The following is an 18536-nucleotide window of genomic DNA, read 5'->3' as shown; positions in this document are numbered from 1 at the left end:
ATTTTGGTTGGCCTTTGGGATCCTTGGTGCACACACGTCCTTGGAGGTGGTCAGAGGGAGTGATACCTGGCCCAGGGACTAGGCTCACTAGGTGGCCATTAAGCCATGAGTTATATTTTGCATTTTTACAGATTTTCCCTCAACAGGTTATTACAAGTTATTTCAATAAATAGGTCAGAAAATGACCCTTTAGATCCATTTTCTTGTGTCTTGACTCTTTATTTCATGGTGGGAGTTCAAAATCTTTGTTGCATCTTTTAGCTATTTGCATGAGGAGTCATTCCCTCTCTCAATAAGCATTGCACACTCATTTTCAGGAGGACTGTGGCCTTACAGCTCAGAGGGCTACAAGGGGCACTTTGTTGCTGGTCCCCTTTCTTTCTTTCTTTCTTTCTTTCTTTCTTTCTTTCTTTCTTTCTTTCTTTCTTTCTTTCTATGTTGTACCCCAAATCTCAGTGAATTAAACAGGAAACAGGTTAGGCTAAGGCAATGGTTCCCAACCTTTGGGCCTCCAACTGTTTAGGACTTTAGCTCCCACAGTTCCTAACAACTAGGAAGTTGGCTGGGACTTCTGGGAGTTGAAGCCCAAAACACCTGGAGACCCAGAACCATTGGGCTAAGAGATGCCCTTCTCCTGTTATCCCTGAATGCCTATTGCTCTGTGTCTGTCTTCTCTCACTCACTAGCCACTCCTCCCATCCCATTGATGACACAGAAGGGAATTCTCAGGATGCATCCTCTCCTTTGAGAAGACCTCATGTGTGTGTCTCTCTAGTTTTTGAATAAGAGTTGAATATAAGAACGTAGCTTTTTCGGTTTTCCTTTGTTTGAAGTCCTACTGAAGGTCTTTAGAAGAATTTCAAGGAAAACTGAAAAATTGGCACCATTTTCTTTTTCACAAGTCATGATTTTTATCAAGCTCCCTTCTTGTGCCAAATATCAGTAGGCTATGTGGGCAATACCACCTGTCTTCCCTGAGTATGCATTTTGAATGTAACATTCCTATCACAATTCCACAACGAAGAACATTTTCTGCAGTTTAGGTCCATGCAGACCTAGTAGGACCCATCTAGATATGAAAACAATTCAGATGCAGCCATCTGAAGTGTAAAGTTTTAATTTATGTAAGTGCATTTATGAAGGCCTTGGACTGGCTTTTTAAAAGAAGTTTAAACAAAATGTCAATCCTAACTAATGATATACAGGGTGAGGCAGCATAACTTCCTTTTTACAAAACTTAATAAAACCCATTGTATGAATCAGAAATTTTTAATTTTTTTTATAATGTAGGCGCATACCTAAAGTTTTGTTTTACATAGTTTTGAAGATCAAATTAGGTAGGTGATGTCCCCCCATTCTCCATACACTGAGTAAACCGATTTCTGGCGTTTGTCATGACTCTTGCCAGCATAGCAGGCATTATGTTGGCAATTTCTTCCTGGATGTTGGTCTTCAAATTTTGTAGGGTCCTTAGACGGTTCACATAAACACGGGATTTCCAAAAACCCCATAGAAAAAATCACAAGGGGCCAAAGCTGGAGAGCAGGCCGGCCACTCCAAATCTGCTTGAAAAATAGGCCTCAACGGCAAAAGCACGCTCCTCACTGCTCCAACGCATGATGACGACTGAACTGTGTCAGGACAAAACTTTATACTCCCGCCTCTCGAACGAGACCACTAACGCTCCGCTACGTCTTCAACTGACTGAATGGCACGCATTTTTAAAAAGGAAGTTATGCTGCCTCACTCTGTACCTTTTGTAACCATTTGTTTAAAGCCATTTAAAAAACATGTGTTTTGATGTTTGAGCCTCCTAACAATGAACATCAGATTTTGTTTTCAAGTTACAGAACCACCAACCAAAATGAGAAGGAAGAAAACGAGGAGGGAAAGAAACTTTGATATAAAATGAAGCATTTTTTTTCAAAAATATCCGTTGCTTTAATAACAAAAGAGATGGTTGAAGACACTCAGAAATCCAATGGAGTCATGGTTCAAATATTCAAGTTCTCTAATTAGGCATCAAGTCTCACATCTTTGGGAAAATTAAGGAAGCTTCTCACTAACATGGAAGCCCTGCTACACAATTATAATCATGTCATTACTTCAAATGATTTTCTTCCTCTGTTTTATATTTCTTGCCCACTCCGAGCTATTCTTCTACAACAACCTTGCTCAATGAGTGGTGCTCCAGCTGCTGTTCCACTGTGAAGTCCATTATTCGTTAACTACTGAATGCTAGCTGGGACTTACAGTCAGAAAAGGTGTTAATAGTCCTCATTCATATTCAAACAACCTTCCTCAAACATGCTAGGCTGTCACACACATCACTTTGCCCATGGGTTTGCTTGGCTGAGAAGGATGGGAACATCTGCAGGTTGTCCTAAGACAACGATAATACTACAACATAATCTCCAAGGTTGATCCTTGGAGTAAAGAACGCACAGTAAGAAGCAATGCTCAGCTAATGAGCAGCCTGACAGCAACATTTTTATAGTCCATGAAATGAGACATTTGAAAGGCTTTCCAAACATTGGAGTAGAACTTCAAGGGTCAGGACCATTGGTGATGCTGACCAGGGCTGATGGTCAAAGATGTCCAATAACATCTGCTCTTCTGGTTTAGACAGATAATACCTTAGCTTGAGAAGAATCTGTGCCAGCTTAAATGGTTAAAAAGAGGTATATTTCAAGCACAAATGAAAGGACAAAAAACCTTTAGAAGTGCTTTAAAAAGAGCATTTATGTAGATCAAGTGCCTATATATCAAAGTGTTTAGCATACTAATAGTTTCCCATAAGACAGGAACAGGGAGCATGCAGCTCTCTAGTCAGGACAATAAATGATGAGGAATCATGGGAGATGCAGTCCACCAATATCTACAGAGCCACACAATCCCCAGTCTGGCTGTAAGGAATGTGATCATTTCCCATAGTGTTGCTGTCAGGCACAAGGTTAACTCACTCTTAAAGCTCAGTGTACAAACCACTGCAGTAACCAATCAGTGCACAAAGTGACATTTCAGTAATCCTTGGCAAGGCTCTCCTATATATCCTTTTTGTGGATGTAGAATAAATACATATTGAAGATATAGCCAGACAGATACAGTTATGAAGACGAAAGCCACAAGGAAAGTAATGTCTTTGCTAGAATCAAGTCTCAACTGGCTATAGTTTTTGGATTCTTTGTAAAAGCTGCTCGGAACAATTGGATGAGGAGGACTTCCCAAATACATTTCTCTGAAGGAGTTGAGCCTTCATTTAGACCTGCACACAACAGGTTGTGTGCTTTTCCAAGTCAGTTAAGATAAAGTTTTCCTGGAATCATTCTCCCATCTTGACACACCTGAAGTCCCTGGTTCTTCATCTCAGGAATCTATAGTGTTTGCATATCTATGAGAATAAGTCAGCTCCCAGGTAGTGAATGCCAGGAAATCATAGTGACCAGAAGAGCAAACAGTCTTCTTCAAACAAACTCCTCCAGTCCAAGTCGCCCATTCAGGATTTCAACCCCATTTTAGACATCATCTGTTCATATACAGTCCATGCCATTGCTGCCATCAGTGTGCGCCGCAAGGCCCTTGGGACGGCACCACGGAAAAAACCAGTCAATCCATAGTCCTGTTGGGAAAAGAAGCAAGCTTTCAAATTCTTCAATAACTCAAATTCTTCAATAATTCTATAGCACATCAAGGCCATTGATCTCAACTCAAAATTAGTTCTTTGGATGGTCCCCTCAAAACACCCTTGATGTAAGAACATCAAGCCATTCCAAAGCTTATTGTTACATATTTTTCCTCTTATGAGATTATCCTTATCTTCCATCCTAACCTTAAGGTCTAACCTATCAGGAAAAGGAAAGGAATTATTTTAAATCTACATAAGTTTTGCAAGCATTATATTCTCTTTTTGAATCCAAAGGACAGAGATCTGTTTCAATGTGATCCAAGTGTCAGAAATATTAAAAATTAACTAGGTATTTTTGATTACAAAACTGTGAGTCAAGCACTGAAAGTGTTAGCGGGCCAAAGCTAGTGTTGTCCTGAGGAGCGTGAGGTAAACCTCTGTGTGAGCGAAGCCTCATGTGTGAAGCTCCAATGTGAAGGTTGTGTTGTGGAAACCTTGTTATTGTAAATAGTGCAACTATGTTATTTTATGTATTGTCAAAGGCTTTTATGGCTGGAATAACTGGGTTGCTTTAAGTTTTGCGGGCTATATGTTCATGTTCCAGAAGCATTCTCTCCTGACATTTATCCTGCATCTATGGCAGCCATCCTCAGAGGTTGTGAGGTCTCACAACCTCTGAAGATGCCTGCCATAGAAGCAGGATAAACATCAGGAGAGAATGATTCTGGAACGTGGCCATACAGCCCAAAAAACTTACAGCAACCCTATATTATTTTACTACAAAGAAAAGCCTCCTATGGAAGAGATAACATTGGGCTGTGTGTTTTTGTTCTTTTTGTCATTTTGGGCTACTGGTGCCGGGTCACGCTGCTGCTAATAAGTTACTCTGCTATACATTCATGAGGAGGGTATTTTGTTAATAAGGCCACTCTCCCAACACCAAGTTGTTCAGAAATGTATGACAACTACAGGTTTGTACACACAAGTATTATAATTTTGCTGCCTCATGCAATTCTATTGGTCATTGAATTGTGTTCTGGCAACTGCCTGCTATAACAGCCAAAGCACTTTATACAAAAAGAACATAGTATCTTCCTGTATTTAGTCTGACATTACCAGGAGTACTGCGTATTTTTTCTACACTGGTGTAGGTAGTGCTGAAACAGAATGATTTAGTACAACAATCATTCTCAAATGCCTACAAGCAGTGGATGAAACTATTGGAAAGAACAAAAGACAGCACTGAAGTTTTACTTCCTGATTCCTGTAAATTCTAACCAAACTATATCTTACTTCTGAGTTTTTCACACAGCAGAAGGCTAGAAGTTGTTGGGGTGCAATTCCCATTCACAGAGGCAATAATGAGAAATACTGAGAGCAACATCTGGAGAGAGGTTTCCCACTTGTTCTACAGAAAATGATTCCCACCTAACCCATCTCATAACCAACTAACCAATCCAGTCTTACCCTGAAGATTAAGGCCATTGCTTGGCCTGTTCGAAGGTGTTTTTCAGATGACAGTTGCACATGGGTCTTTATAACGTCAGCAGGTTGAGTAGCTAGTGATGCCAGAATCCCAGCAATGCTTCCACAGCCAAAGTTCACGAGAGGCACAAGGGATGGATCAAGTTGGTCTGGAAATGAGTGAGCAAACAGAAAAATAAGAGCCAGCATTTCAAAATTAGCTTTTGCTAGGAGAAAAGGAGAACCATGACATTTCAGTGACTTATATATAAAACTCAACTGAAAAATTCAAATGAAAACATTCCCTTGATGTACATTTAATAAGATTGCATACCTGTTTGCATATACCACATTTCTTAATTATTCCCATGGTTAAGTCTAACCTCATAGCCATGTTTTCAAGTAAGAAAGGACATCAGAGCAGCATTCTACCCCCAGTTTTTCAAAGATTTATATCTTCCTTCAAGCTAAATGGGCCTCCTTCTGACCTTTTGACATCTATCTCTATTCTAATGCTTTTCTAGTTTCAGCATAGCTTCCATATTACATAATGTTCCACACTGGCACATACCTTTCAATTAACTTCTAATAGCTAGTGAGTATTATGACATTATTACATCACATACACACATATAAAAAGATAAGATGTGCCTATTAAGCCAGCTCCAATGACATCCAACTTTACTATGCCATTATCTCAGTGCTGACTCAGGGAATGCATTGTGCTGGACTCCCTTGGACCTTTTAGTATTCCAACGATAATCTAACAAGATAACAAACTAAATAAATTACTCAACTGGTGAATTCATATACTTTGAAGATGGGAGTTTTTTTTTCTCCTGCAGAATAAAGTTGCAATCATATGTCCACGTGCACTGATTAAAGCTTACACACAAGTAAGGATGCCTAAGACAAGAGCTAAAAGTTTCCAAAATGACAAGAACACAAATAAATGGCATGAAGAGAAACAGGAAAAACTACCTAACCCAAGAATCTGTGTTTTGAAAACAGCTGTTCACAATACTATTTTCCATCATGCATATAAATCTCTATTACAGACACAGGGAACTTATAAAGCCATGGATGTCACAAAGGTCTGAAATAATCTACACCAGTGACCTTAGCAAATTTTCTCTAATTGAAATTCTTGCCTTACAAATACTGAAAATCAACCTGTCTCTCCTTCTCTCATGTGCTAGTCATTCCTGCAATGTCAAAATGGCTTTGCATATTTTAAGTTTGTGCTCCACTTGCACCCATTCCTTGAGATATTGGCCACAGTGATACATGTCTTAATGACATCGCATTTGGATTATTGTGTCACATTGTACTTGGGGCTACATTTGAAGAGTATTCAGAAATTTCAGCTGGCACAAAGAGCTGCAGCCAGATTGATAACTGGGGCAGATTACAGAGACTATATTAAAACCCTGTTAAACAGGTTGTGTACTTTACAAGCCTATTAAAATAGCTTCACTGGCTGTCATTTTTTCCCCAGGCACAATTAAAAGTTTTGAAGCCCTATTTGATTTAGGTCCAGACTGTCTAGCAAACCACATCTCCCTGTATGAATTGGCCTGGCCATTAGGATATGTTCTTCTACCAAGCCCTGAGATTCTTTTCTCAGCTCCACCACCATCACAAGTACATTTGGTGAGGATGGGAGTTCTGTGTGCCAAATGTGGTCCAAGTCCATTGTCAGTGGAGTTCACAGTGTTCTGACTTGATGCAGGTGAACTACAACTTACATCATGTGGAGTCAATCCCCCAAACTCCTCCAGTATGTTTGGTTGCTGATTAGTTTGTTGTGCAGACAGAGTTGAAAAGAATAAGTATTAAGGGAGAGGCAGTGGGTGGGATCATGCAAATTCCACACCAATGGAGAGAGGAAGGAACACTGGGATGTCTGTGGTGGAGGAAACATGTAAAATCTAGGATGAATTTGTCCCTGAATGAAAGCATTCCTTGGGTGGTGGGCAGTATGGTGTTTGAGGAGGAAATTGGCAGGGGTTGGGCTACATATTCATGGTGCTCACTATAACCTGAAATGTCACTGGAGGGAGGACTTTTGGTCCCTCAGCACTGTGGATTAAAGCTGTTTGTGGGAGTGGGAGCTTGTCTGTGGAAGTGGGCACCCTAGCCACACACATACATACAAATTTTCACTTTTATTATGGATATAGATTAAGTATATAATCTAAAACATTGTTTCATAAAATGTGAGTCCTGGCCCCCAATAGAGTCCCCTTCGCTTAATGTTGAGGCCACAAAACTTGGCAACAATGAAAAGCTTCTTAACGCCACCTATTTACACAAATCTGTTAGCAACAACATGCAGGGTTTACAGTGGACTCTGCAGAAAAGGGGTCACAAAAGCAGTGGATGGGTCATGATTGGGAAAAGTTTAAGAAGCTCTAATCTAGACTATACTTGATAGAATGCATTGGAAAATTCAACTGTTTTCTGTAACATGTAAAATGTAAATAACCATAAAAATAAATACTTGTAAAAAAATTACATTTCCCTTTAAGCATAGGCCTAATTTTAATCCTTTAAAAAAACTTTCAGTATTTCATTTGAACTCTGGGTGGGGAATATACAGCTCCAAGTCCTACCAGCCCTATCCAGTATGGTCCACAGTCCAGTATGATAGACTCTGAAATACATCACATTTCTCATTGAAGCCAGACTCTGCAATTGAGAAGACAACACTGCAACCGCCCTTACCATACGGAGCTATCTTTTTGGTCTGTACGTAGAACATCAGATAGATGCCAGAGAAAGGTGCATCACGGAGGAGTGTTGCTGCCAGGCCACTAAACAAGCCCTGAATGCCTTCCGATCGATAGATATTTCGGAGGGCACCTTGTACACTTTCATAACCATACCGTCCGCTCTGGAACAAAGCACATATGTAAAATTGCACAGCTATAGTATACACTTAAGACATAATTTGTAAAAGATCAGAAAAAAGTAATCTTTAAGCATGCATTCAAAGCATAGTATTATTAAAAATCTGGGATTTTAAAAAGGCAACAGAGGCTCACCTCGTACCGTGTTTTCACCACGGTGATAGGCAACATACAAACAACAGCGACTGTGCGCGAGGTTCCACCCAGAAAAACAGACTCCAGTGCCGTAGGGGAGCGATCCAGCAGAAAATGCTGTTTTATCATATATAAAGTACTGAAGTAAATCCCCACACCAGGAATACATCTTGCAAAGGACTGTGAAAAGACGACAAGCAAAAGAAGAAATATGAACAATGGAGACAACAGAAGAAACTACAAGATTGGCAATTTGATGTAATTTTGGATTACAATTCCCATAAATGCTGCCCAGTACTTCCAATAGTCAGGGATAATGGAAGGTATCCAGGGCTACTGGAGCAGTTGCTGTAGGTATAAAACATCACCTATTTTCAAATATAGCCTTTTTTACATACCATATATACTCTAGTATAAGCTGATCCAAATATAAGCCAAGGCACCTAATTTTACCACAAAAAACTGGGAAAACGTATTGACTTGAGTATAAGCCAAGGGTGGGAAATGCAGCAGCTACTAGTAAATTTCAAAATAAAAATAGATACCAATAAAATTACATTAATTGAGGCATCAGTAGGTTACATGTTTTTTAATCTATATAAATAAAAATGTAATGTTCGTTTGTGGGATTAACATAACTCAAAAACCACTGGGCGAATTGACACCAAATTTGGACACAATACATCTATCAGGCCAATAAGTGACCATCACTCATAAAAACACTGAAAAACACAGCAGAAGATACTTTAAAAGCCCCAAAACAAAAACAAAAAAATACATTACAACGCATGCTCAAAACCATATATACACAAACACACACATATACACATATACGCAAATATATACACACACATATATACACACACACAAACATACACAGACTGGGCCACAGCAATGCATGGCAGGGGGTGGCTAGTATTTACATAAAACTGTAATTTAAGATAAGACTGTCCAACTCTGATTAAACCGTTATTCTAACCTTCTTCAATGTAAATGTACGTATCTTTCCAATAATAATAGAGTAAAATAATAAATGTAATAAAAAATAATAGTGTAAAATATTGGAAACATAATAATAGTAATAATAATAGAGTAAAATAATAAATGTAATAAAATAATATTGACTAGAGTAGAATAATAAATGTAATAATAGAATAAAACAATAAATATAATAAAATAATAATAATAGAGTAAAATAATGTAAATGTAATAATAATAATAATAATAATAATAATAAATAGAGTAAAATAGTAAATGTAATAATAATAATAATAATAATAATAATAATAATTACAGAGTAAAATGATAAATAACTTTCACTCAAGTATAAGCCGGGGGGGGGGGGGGGGAGCTTTTCCAGCCTAAAAAAAAGGGTTGAAAAACTCAGTTTATGCTTGAGGATATACGGTATGTCTCGAGGACAGGTCCACAATGGTTTTGCTATGTATTTAAGCTTATAAAATTATATTTGCACTTTCCTACAGGGTCACAGGGTAGGAGTCAGGGAGAAAAGCTAGCACTTAACTATTGTATGAGGAACACAAAAAAGTGTATGAAATATAATAATCACCCCATGCCAGGAAGCAAAAATCAATAAGGAATCCTTATAACCAATATTTTAAAATGTCATTGTTTCAATATTTAGTATTTATTTAGTTATTTAAAACTTTTATATCCTGATCTTCTCTACCTCTAGCAAGTCCAACATAAAAGAATCATTGTGATTGAAGCAACTTACAGGAGAAACGCCTTTCCACAAACCCAGTATACTTTCGGTGCGAACAACCTTAAAGAGCAGAGTTACCAACCCAACACGACCTGACCTGAAATAAAAAACAGATTCAAAATCGATAGGCAACTCAATCCACCCAAAAACAGGAAATTCATTCTAGTGCCATTCTAGTTCCATCTTTGAATAAAATCCCTTTAGAGACAAGTTCATAAATCTACTATTCTGACACCTGTTATATTCACAGTCTTAAGAATCACTTCTGTGTCACTGCATATCTTGGTTCTCAGTGGACTCAAATTATGATCTGGATTCTTCTTCCAGCAATTACACTGTGAACAGAAGCAGAATCATTCTGGATCAGACCAAAGATGTATAGACTGTATACAGAGAGGCCAATCGGTTCCCTGTTCCTCAGCAGTTGAGATATAGAGACATATGGCCTCTATCACCAGAGGCAAGACATAGAGTCCTTCTACACTGCTATATAATCCAGTTCAAAGCAGATAATCTGGATTTTATAAGGCAGTGTAGAAGGGGCCATAGTCATCCCAACTAGTAATCAGAGACAGCCTTATGTCCTTAGCCCCCTTTCTAGAACCAAACAAATTGTCAGGCAACACTACATTTTTTGGCAGTGGATTATATATTGGAAATATGTGCTGTTTAGAAATGTATTTCCTTTAATTCATCCTGAATCTTCTATGATTCAGCTTCAATGGAGGATTCTAAATTCTAGCACTAAGAGAGGGACAAACTTCTCCCTTTCTGCTTTTTTCACAGCGGGGATAAAGTTTATATACTTCTATTACTCACCACTTCTCCAAGTAAATATTCCAAACATTGCAAACTTACAAAAATATACATTTACATACAATTACTGTAGAACCTCAATGAGAGCCAGAAGATACATGGATAATCTATTACAATCTCCTGCATATTTTGTATAATCCTGACAACTGGGTTGCTGTGAGTTTTTTGGACTGTATGGCCATTTTCCAGTAGCATTCTCTCCTGATGTTTTGCCTGGACCTGTGGCAAGCATCCTCAGAGGTCTGTTGAGGGTGAGGCAAGTGGAGTGTATATATTTGTGAATGTACAGGGTGGGAGAACTATAAAAAGCAAGTGTGAATATTGCAGATAGCCATCTGCATAGAGCAGGGGTTTTCAACTTGTGAGTCCCCAGATGTTTTGGCCTTCAACTCCCAAAATCGTAACTGATAGGTAAACTGGCTGAGATTTCTGGGAGTTGTAGGCCATAACATCTGGGGACCCACAGGTTAAGAACCACTGGCATAGAGGTACCCTGGCTGTTGTTGCCTGAAGGCATCTTCTGTTTAGGAGGTGTTAACTGACAAATTGATTGTTTGCTGTCTAAAGTTCCCCTGTTATGAATGGTATTCTTTATTTACTGCCATGATTCTGGTGTTTCTTAATACTGGTAACTAGATTTTGTTCATTTTCATAATTTCCTCCTTTCTGTTGAAATTGTTCATATGCTTGTGGATTTCAATGGCTTTTCTCTGTAGTCTGACATGATGGTTGTCAGCGTGGTCCAACATTTCTTTGTTTTCAAACAATATGCCGTGGCCAGATTGGTTTATCAAGTGCTCTGCTATAGCTGACTTCTCTGGTTGAATTAGTCTGCAATGTCTTTCATGTTCTTTGATACATGTCTGAGCACTGTGTTTGGTGGCCCTTATGTAGCATCTAGATGCCAGCCACAGATGCAGGCGAAAGGTCAGGAGATAATGCTACTGGAACATTGTCATACAGCCATGTGATTCCAGCCATGAAAGCCTTCAACAACACATTAATTCTATTAGCTACTCACTCTCAGTGAATTGCATTAGTTTAAATATTGAGATTGGCGCATATATATATTCATTCATTACCATGATCTTGTAATATATGTCTTTACCTTAGTATAGAAAGGTCAATATTACACTCTCTTCCACCTCCACTTGGTCTCCAATCCAAATGTCGCCTCTAGACCAAGAATATACAATTCATTAAAGGAAATGGCAGCTACTTACCCATTGACAGCAGGTTGAAGGGTCTGTAATCTAGTTTTAAGCAGGTCTAGAGGCTGGAACAGCAGGGTAGAGCACGTCCCACTGATGGAACCACAAACAAAGGCTTTCAGCACCGGGTCCATCTTAAAAACAAATACAGGAATGATTAGGAAAAGATCACAAGAAGGAGGAGAAAAAGAAGAATAGGCTTCAAATGGCATCCATGAGCATAGAAGAGTAATATATCATTCTGCTCATATAGCCAACCCAGATATCTTATCTTTCACAAGTGGACAGTTTGGAAAATCTATATAAATAAAAATGTAATGTTCGTTTATGGGATTAACAGAACTCAAAAACCACTGGACGAATCGACACCAAATTTGAACGCAAGACACCTAACAACCCGATGTATGTCCTTCACTCAAAAAAAAATGGTTTTGAAATTTGGGAGTTGTAGTTGCTGGGATTTATAGTTCACCTACAATCAAAGACCATTCTGAACTTCACCAACGATGGAATTGAACCAAACTTGGCACACAGTTCTCCAATGACCAACAGAAAATACTGGAAGAGTTTGGTGGGCAGTGTCCTTTGATTTTGCAGTTGTAGTTCACCTACATCCAGGCAGCACTATGGACTCAAACAGTGATGGATCTGGACCAAACTCTACACGAATACTCAATTTGCCCAAATGTGAACACTGGTGGAGTTTGGGGAAAATAGAATCTTGACATTTGGGAGTTGTAGTTGCTGGGATTTATAGTTCACCTACAATCACAGAGCATTCTGAACCTCACCAATGATATAATTGGGCCAAATCTCCCACACAGAACCCCCATGTGGGCCACAGCAACGCATGGCGGGGGGGGGGGTTAGTGCTTTAATAAATAACTAAAAACAAAAGTAATTAGCAAGAAACTTCTATGTCTCATCAGAACACATATTTAAACAGTGAGAAGATTTCTGATAATTAAGGCTCATTTCAGCTTTTTGCAAAATGTATTAATTTACACTACATCTTTTGACAACTTGTATACAAGTTAAAGAAACACGACTCCCATTTCTTCATGAAATACGGTGCTTGTTTAAGGCACATAGTGTGCCTTCAGGACTACATTAATTACCTTATTTTCAATACATAACCAGTGAAATCGTCTAGATATATACTTTGGGCCCAACCAAACAGGCCCTATATCCCAGGATCTGATTCCAGGTTTTCTGTTTATCCCAAATTATGTAGCAATGTGGACTCATATAATCCTGTTTAAAGCAGAAAACCTGGGACCAGATCCTGGGATATAGGGCCTGTCTGCAAGGGCCCTTAGTCAACATCACCACTGTATTGAATAAGATTTAGTCCTAGGTAAGTGCAACTGAAAACCTCAATGAATTAGATTCATTTAATGTTAGTAGTCAGTACCAAAGCAATAGTTGAATATCACAAGATCTCAAATCTCTATCTAGTTAACTACTTTGTTGTTGTTGTTCATTCGTTCAGTCATCTCCGACTCTTCGTGACCTCATGGATTAGCCCACGCCAGAGCTCCCTGTCGGCCGTCACCACCCCCAGCTCCTTCAAGGTCAGTCCAGTCACTTCAAGGATGCCATCCATCCATCTTGCCCTTGGTCGGCCCCTCTTCCTTTTGCCTTCCACTTTCCCCAGCATAATTGTCTTCTCTAGGCTTTGCTGTCTCCTCATGATGTGGCCAAAGTACTTCAACTTTGTCTCTAGTATCCTTCCCTCCAATGAGCAGTCGGGCTTTATTTCCTGGAGGATGGACTGGTTGGATCTTCTCGCAGTCCAAGGCACTCTCAGCACTTTCCTCCAACACCACAGTTCAAAAGCATCGATCTTCCTTCGCTCAGCCTTCCCTAAGGTCCAGCTCTCACATCCGTAGGTTACTACAAGGAATACCATGGCTTTGACTATGCGGATCTTTGTTGCCAGTGTGATGTCCCTACTTAACTACTTTAACTACTTTTGCCACTGCAAAGATAATCTCAGTGATTTCTTCAATTGTGTTTGCAAATTCAAACACTGTAACAAGAAAAAAAAGCCTCATCAAAATGTGTGTTTAAATTGATTGTCAGCTTATGACAATCCCATACGTTTCATAGGATTTCTGAGGCAAGGAATTCTCAGATATGGCTTTGCCAGTTCCCTCCACAGAAATACAGCACTTGATATTCCTTGGTAGTCTCCCATCCAAATACTAACTGGGGATGACCCTGCTTAGTAACCAAAATGAGATAGGATTAGATCAGATGCTTTTAGGGCATTTAATGGGACGTATTTCAACCTGTGAGGCTAGTCATCTTTTCTTCCTTAATGTGTAATGTCTCTGGCTAATGAAAGGACTGAAGAAGAAGCAGGAAAAATGAGAAGAGTTGCAGATTGAAAAAAATAGAAAAAAATCTATGAACGTGGCAGGCAACTGCATAATAAAATCCTCATCCAGAAGCACACTAAGAAAGCATGCATTTGATAGCAATATTAGTTATAATGGAGGTTTATTTAATTATAGTATTATTTACTACCAAAAACCAGGTATGAAATAGTGACTCAAAAACCAGAATTAGGCTGTTCTGAGCACATGCACAACCCAGGAATTTGTTTCCAAAGCCAGAACAAATCCTTTCGCATACAATTGCACGTCCCCAATCCCGAGGCATTCTGGATTTCACCAGCCTGAGCAAGGAGACAAAGGGTTTTCTGTTGCTACTATGGTAAAAAAAAAGTTGCTTGGAAGTTGAATTGGAAGCCTACTTTCATCAATTTACCACTCCAACCAAGGAATTATGCCCTTGATCTGTGCTCTGGATTAATAAGAATCATGTGTGTGACCTGGAATAATCTTTTTATTTTATAGCATTGACGTTAGCAAGGTATACTCAATTCTTATTTCTTTCCACTGAACTATAGCCCACAGCACCTGGGATTTGTTCCTGGTCTCCCACCCAAATACTAACCAGATCTGATCATGCTTAGCTTTGCAAGATCTGAAAAGGGCTTCATGCCTTCAGAGTATTTACGTAGGAAAGATTGCTGTATCAAATCAGAAAGGAACACGGGGACAAAAATCCTCACAAATGTATACAAGCAGATTGAACACACAAGCAGTAGTCAATATCATATTCAGCAATCAGTCCTGAGATACATAGTCAGCCCTCCAAATTTGTGGGTTTGACATTTCTGGATCTAGTTTCATATTCATAAATTTGAGCAATATGTACTGTCTAAAAATCTTTAGGTACTCCACTCCAGTCAGAGGTGGTGCCAGACGACCTATAGATTCCGAGGGAGAACACTTCTCTAGATATTTGTAGGTCCTCCAAAGCAATTCTATAGTCACCTTCCACCAGACGCTCAGCAGAAATCGGCACTGGAGGATCTAGAGATGCCTAAAGAATTGTTCTCTCAGGTATAAAAAATAGTTTTGGGGGTTTTTTTAATTACAGAAATGATGTGTTTATTCAGATTATCATATTTTTGTATATAATACATATATACAATAATGATTGCCTCTGATCTTTTTTTAAAAAATCTATTTTAAAACACATTTTCTTGAAACAATATGTATTAATGAATACATTTCATACCAGGATTTGCATTTATGTCTGCTTTTTGGAATGGTTTTTAAGCATCACAACATTCAAAACCATGTAATCTGGAGCATTTTGACACACTATATGAAAATGAATACTGTGTCCAGTTCTGGGTACCACTGATCAAAAGAGATATTGACAAGCTGGAAGGTGTCCAGAGGAGGGCAACTAAAAGGATAAAAGGTCTAGAGACCATGGATCCCTATGAGGAGCATCTTAAAGAACTGAATATGTTTATTCTGCAGAAGATAAAGTTGAGAGGAGACATGATAACCATGTATAAATAAGTGAGAGTTTGTCATAAGGAAGCAGGAGCAGGCTTGTTTTCTGCTGCCCTGGAAACTAGGATTTGGAGCAATGAGTTAAAATTGCAGGAAAGGCGATTCCAGCTGAAGAACTTTCTGGCTATAGGAGCTGTTCAGCAATAATAGGTACGGGTCTGTGGCTGTTCATTTCCGGGGCCTATTAGAGAAAGTGACCTGGGTAATTGGTAGGCCATATTCAACAATGTCTAAGGCTGAGCTAGAACTAGTCATTCTCAAAGTCTTGTTGAAACCACCAAGTCTTTGAGCTCTTACGAAAGGAGGGGAGAGATGGGGTCTGTCTCATTTCCCTGGGAGGGGGGCATATGGCAGAGGCATGGGGGGCCACCACTGAGAAGGCCCTCGCTCTCATCCCCACCAACCATACCTATGACAGTAGTAGGAGACTACTACTAAAAGGAGAACCTTCTCGGAAGATCTTAGAGTTTGTGCCGGTTCATAGAAGGAGATGATAATAATAATAATAATAATAATAATAATAATCTTTATTTATACCCTGCTACCATCTCCCCAAGGGACTCGGTGCAGCTTACATGAGGCCAAGCCCATCAATAAAGAAAAGCAATAACAAAACAATCAATACAATACAATTAATATAAATCACATAAACAAAAAATAAACAATCAACAGTAACACACAAGCAATCATGAGATAGGCGGGGCCCAAACTGTTTAGGGCTTTATAGGTCATGACCTGCACCTTGAATTTGGCTCGGCAACTTATCGGCAGCCAATGAAGCTGTTTTAATAGGGGTCTTGTATGCTCCCTATACTTTGCTCCGGTAAGGAGCCTGGCTGCTGCCCGTTGTACCAGTTGAAACTTTCAGGTCGTCTTCAAGGGCAGCCCCACATAGAGCGCATTTATTATTATTATTATTATTATTATTATTAAACTTTATTTGTACCCCGCTAGCATCTCCTGAAGGACTCGATGCGGCTTACAAAGGCCAAGGCCTCAATACACAACAATACACTTAAAGCAAATTAAAAACAATTAAAGCATCATTAAGCAACAAGAACCACAAGCAATAAACATTACATCAAACAAGATAAAAACTGGGCCGAGCCAGAGTGAGGGGTACAAGATTAAAAAGTGCTGATGTGGCAGGTGATATGTAAGGATTATAGGGCAGTGCAATGTGCAGTGGTCTTAATTCTAATAAAGTGCATCTGGGACTTGGTATTGGAGATTTCCTAATCGGGAAAGGCACATCGGAACAGCCAGGTCTTCAAATTCTTTCTGAAGACTGCCAATGTAGGGGCCTGTCTAAGATCCTTGGGGAGAGTGTTCCAGAGACGGGGGGCCACCACGGAAAAGGCCCTGTCTCGTGTCCCCACCAAACGTGCTTGCGACGCTGGCGGGATCACGAGCAGGGCCTCTCCAGATGAGTGCAGTGAACGCGTGGGTTCGTAGACGGAGATGCATTGCAATAGTCCAGTCTGGATGTAACCAAGGTTTGGACCACCCTGGCCAAGTCATACTTCACGAGGTATGGTCGCAGCTGGTGCACAAATTTGTGTTGTGCAAAGGCCCTCCCGACCACTGTCAACACCTGAGCATCAAGCGACAGCGTTGAATTTAAGAGGACCCACAAGCTACGAACCTGCGCCTTCAAGGGGAATGTAATCTCGTTGAGGACAGGTTCCCATCCAATACCCCAATCACGACTGGCCAGGAGGACCTCTGTCTTGTCTGGATTAAACTTCAACCTGTTAGCCCTCATCCAGTCCATCACAGCTGTCAGACACTGGTTCAAGGTGTGGAAGGCTTCCTTGGAATTCGGTGGAAATGAGTATGGAATCTGCGTAGAGATGGCACCCGACTCCAAAACTCCGGATAACCTCAATGCTGGGGAAATGGCCTGGATGTGTTAAATTTGCCGGCCGTTTCGGTAGCATCCCCCACCTTAGAATGAATGCAGTTTGACAATGCTTTTATTGCCATGGCTTTTATTGCCATAGGATCATGGGATTTGTAGTTTGGTGAGGCACCAGCCCTCCTGGGCAGCAAAGAACAAAGAACATGTAAAACTACAACTCCCAGGATTCCATAGCACTGAGTCATGGCAGATGTATTAGTGTAGATCAGGCATGGGCAAACTTGGGCCCTCCAGGTGTTTTGGACTTCAACTCCCACCATTCCTAACAACCTCAGGCCCCTTTCGGGGCCTGAGGCTGTTAGGAATGGTGGGAGTTGAAGTCCAAAACACCTGGAGGGCCCAAGTTTGCCATGCCTGCTGTAGATGCCAAAGAAGAGAAAGGCCTCCTGGACACATCTTGCCCTGATCCACTGGGCCTTCCCTCTATCCGCCTCTTCCGGTCCATACATACCTCAGAAGACAGGGGCATCGGCTCCTATAGGAGGCTTTCCCCGCGGTTAAGGATCCCTCCGCCGAAAAGTAATCCCGGCGGCTCCTCCAAGACAAGCGGCCTTTCCTCTGCTGAGCCACGCCCCCCGATCAGGCTGGAAGGACTCGGCCCTCTCCGGATTGGCGGAGATGAGACGGAAGCCCCGTCCACCGGAAACGCCAAGCCCTTCCTCTCCGGCTCCTGGTTCTTCCCACCTGGGATCGCGCCGGCTTCCATCCGGGCCTTCGCAAGCGTGACGTCAGAGCCTCGCCCCCGCCTCCTGCCCAATCAGCGAGAAGCAGTTACCACATGGCGTGGAATCCTATTTAACCCTTTCTTGCCATGAAGCAAGTTAGTTGGAGGCCACTCTGGAATC

At 40.3% G+C, this 18536-nt stretch overlaps 1 protein-coding gene across 1 annotated transcript; it reads right to left on the bottom strand.

The window, feature by feature from the left end:
• Window positions 1–1916: 1916 nt before the first annotated feature.
• On the bottom strand, window positions 1917–18336 carry SLC25A38 (solute carrier family 25 member 38). The gene is made up of 7 exons (XM_060781751.2): window positions 18143–18336; window positions 11902–12023; window positions 9875–9959; window positions 8137–8316; window positions 7817–7985; window positions 5093–5259; window positions 1917–3619 (listed from the first exon to the last, which is right to left on the bottom strand). The coding sequence occupies exons 1-7, from the start codon at window positions 18158–18160 to the stop codon at window positions 3497–3499; spliced, it is 864 nt and encodes a 287-aa protein (XP_060637734.2). The 5' UTR covers window positions 18161–18336; the 3' UTR covers window positions 1917–3496.
• Window positions 18337–18536: the final 200 nt, after the last annotated feature.

This window comes from Anolis sagrei, chromosome 6 (assembly GCF_037176765.1).
Source record: "Anolis sagrei isolate rAnoSag1 chromosome 6, rAnoSag1.mat, whole genome shotgun sequence".
NCBI classification, from domain to species: domain Eukaryota; kingdom Metazoa; phylum Chordata; class Lepidosauria; order Squamata; family Dactyloidae; genus Anolis; species Anolis sagrei.
This window is presented reverse-complemented; position numbering and strand designations above follow the sequence as displayed.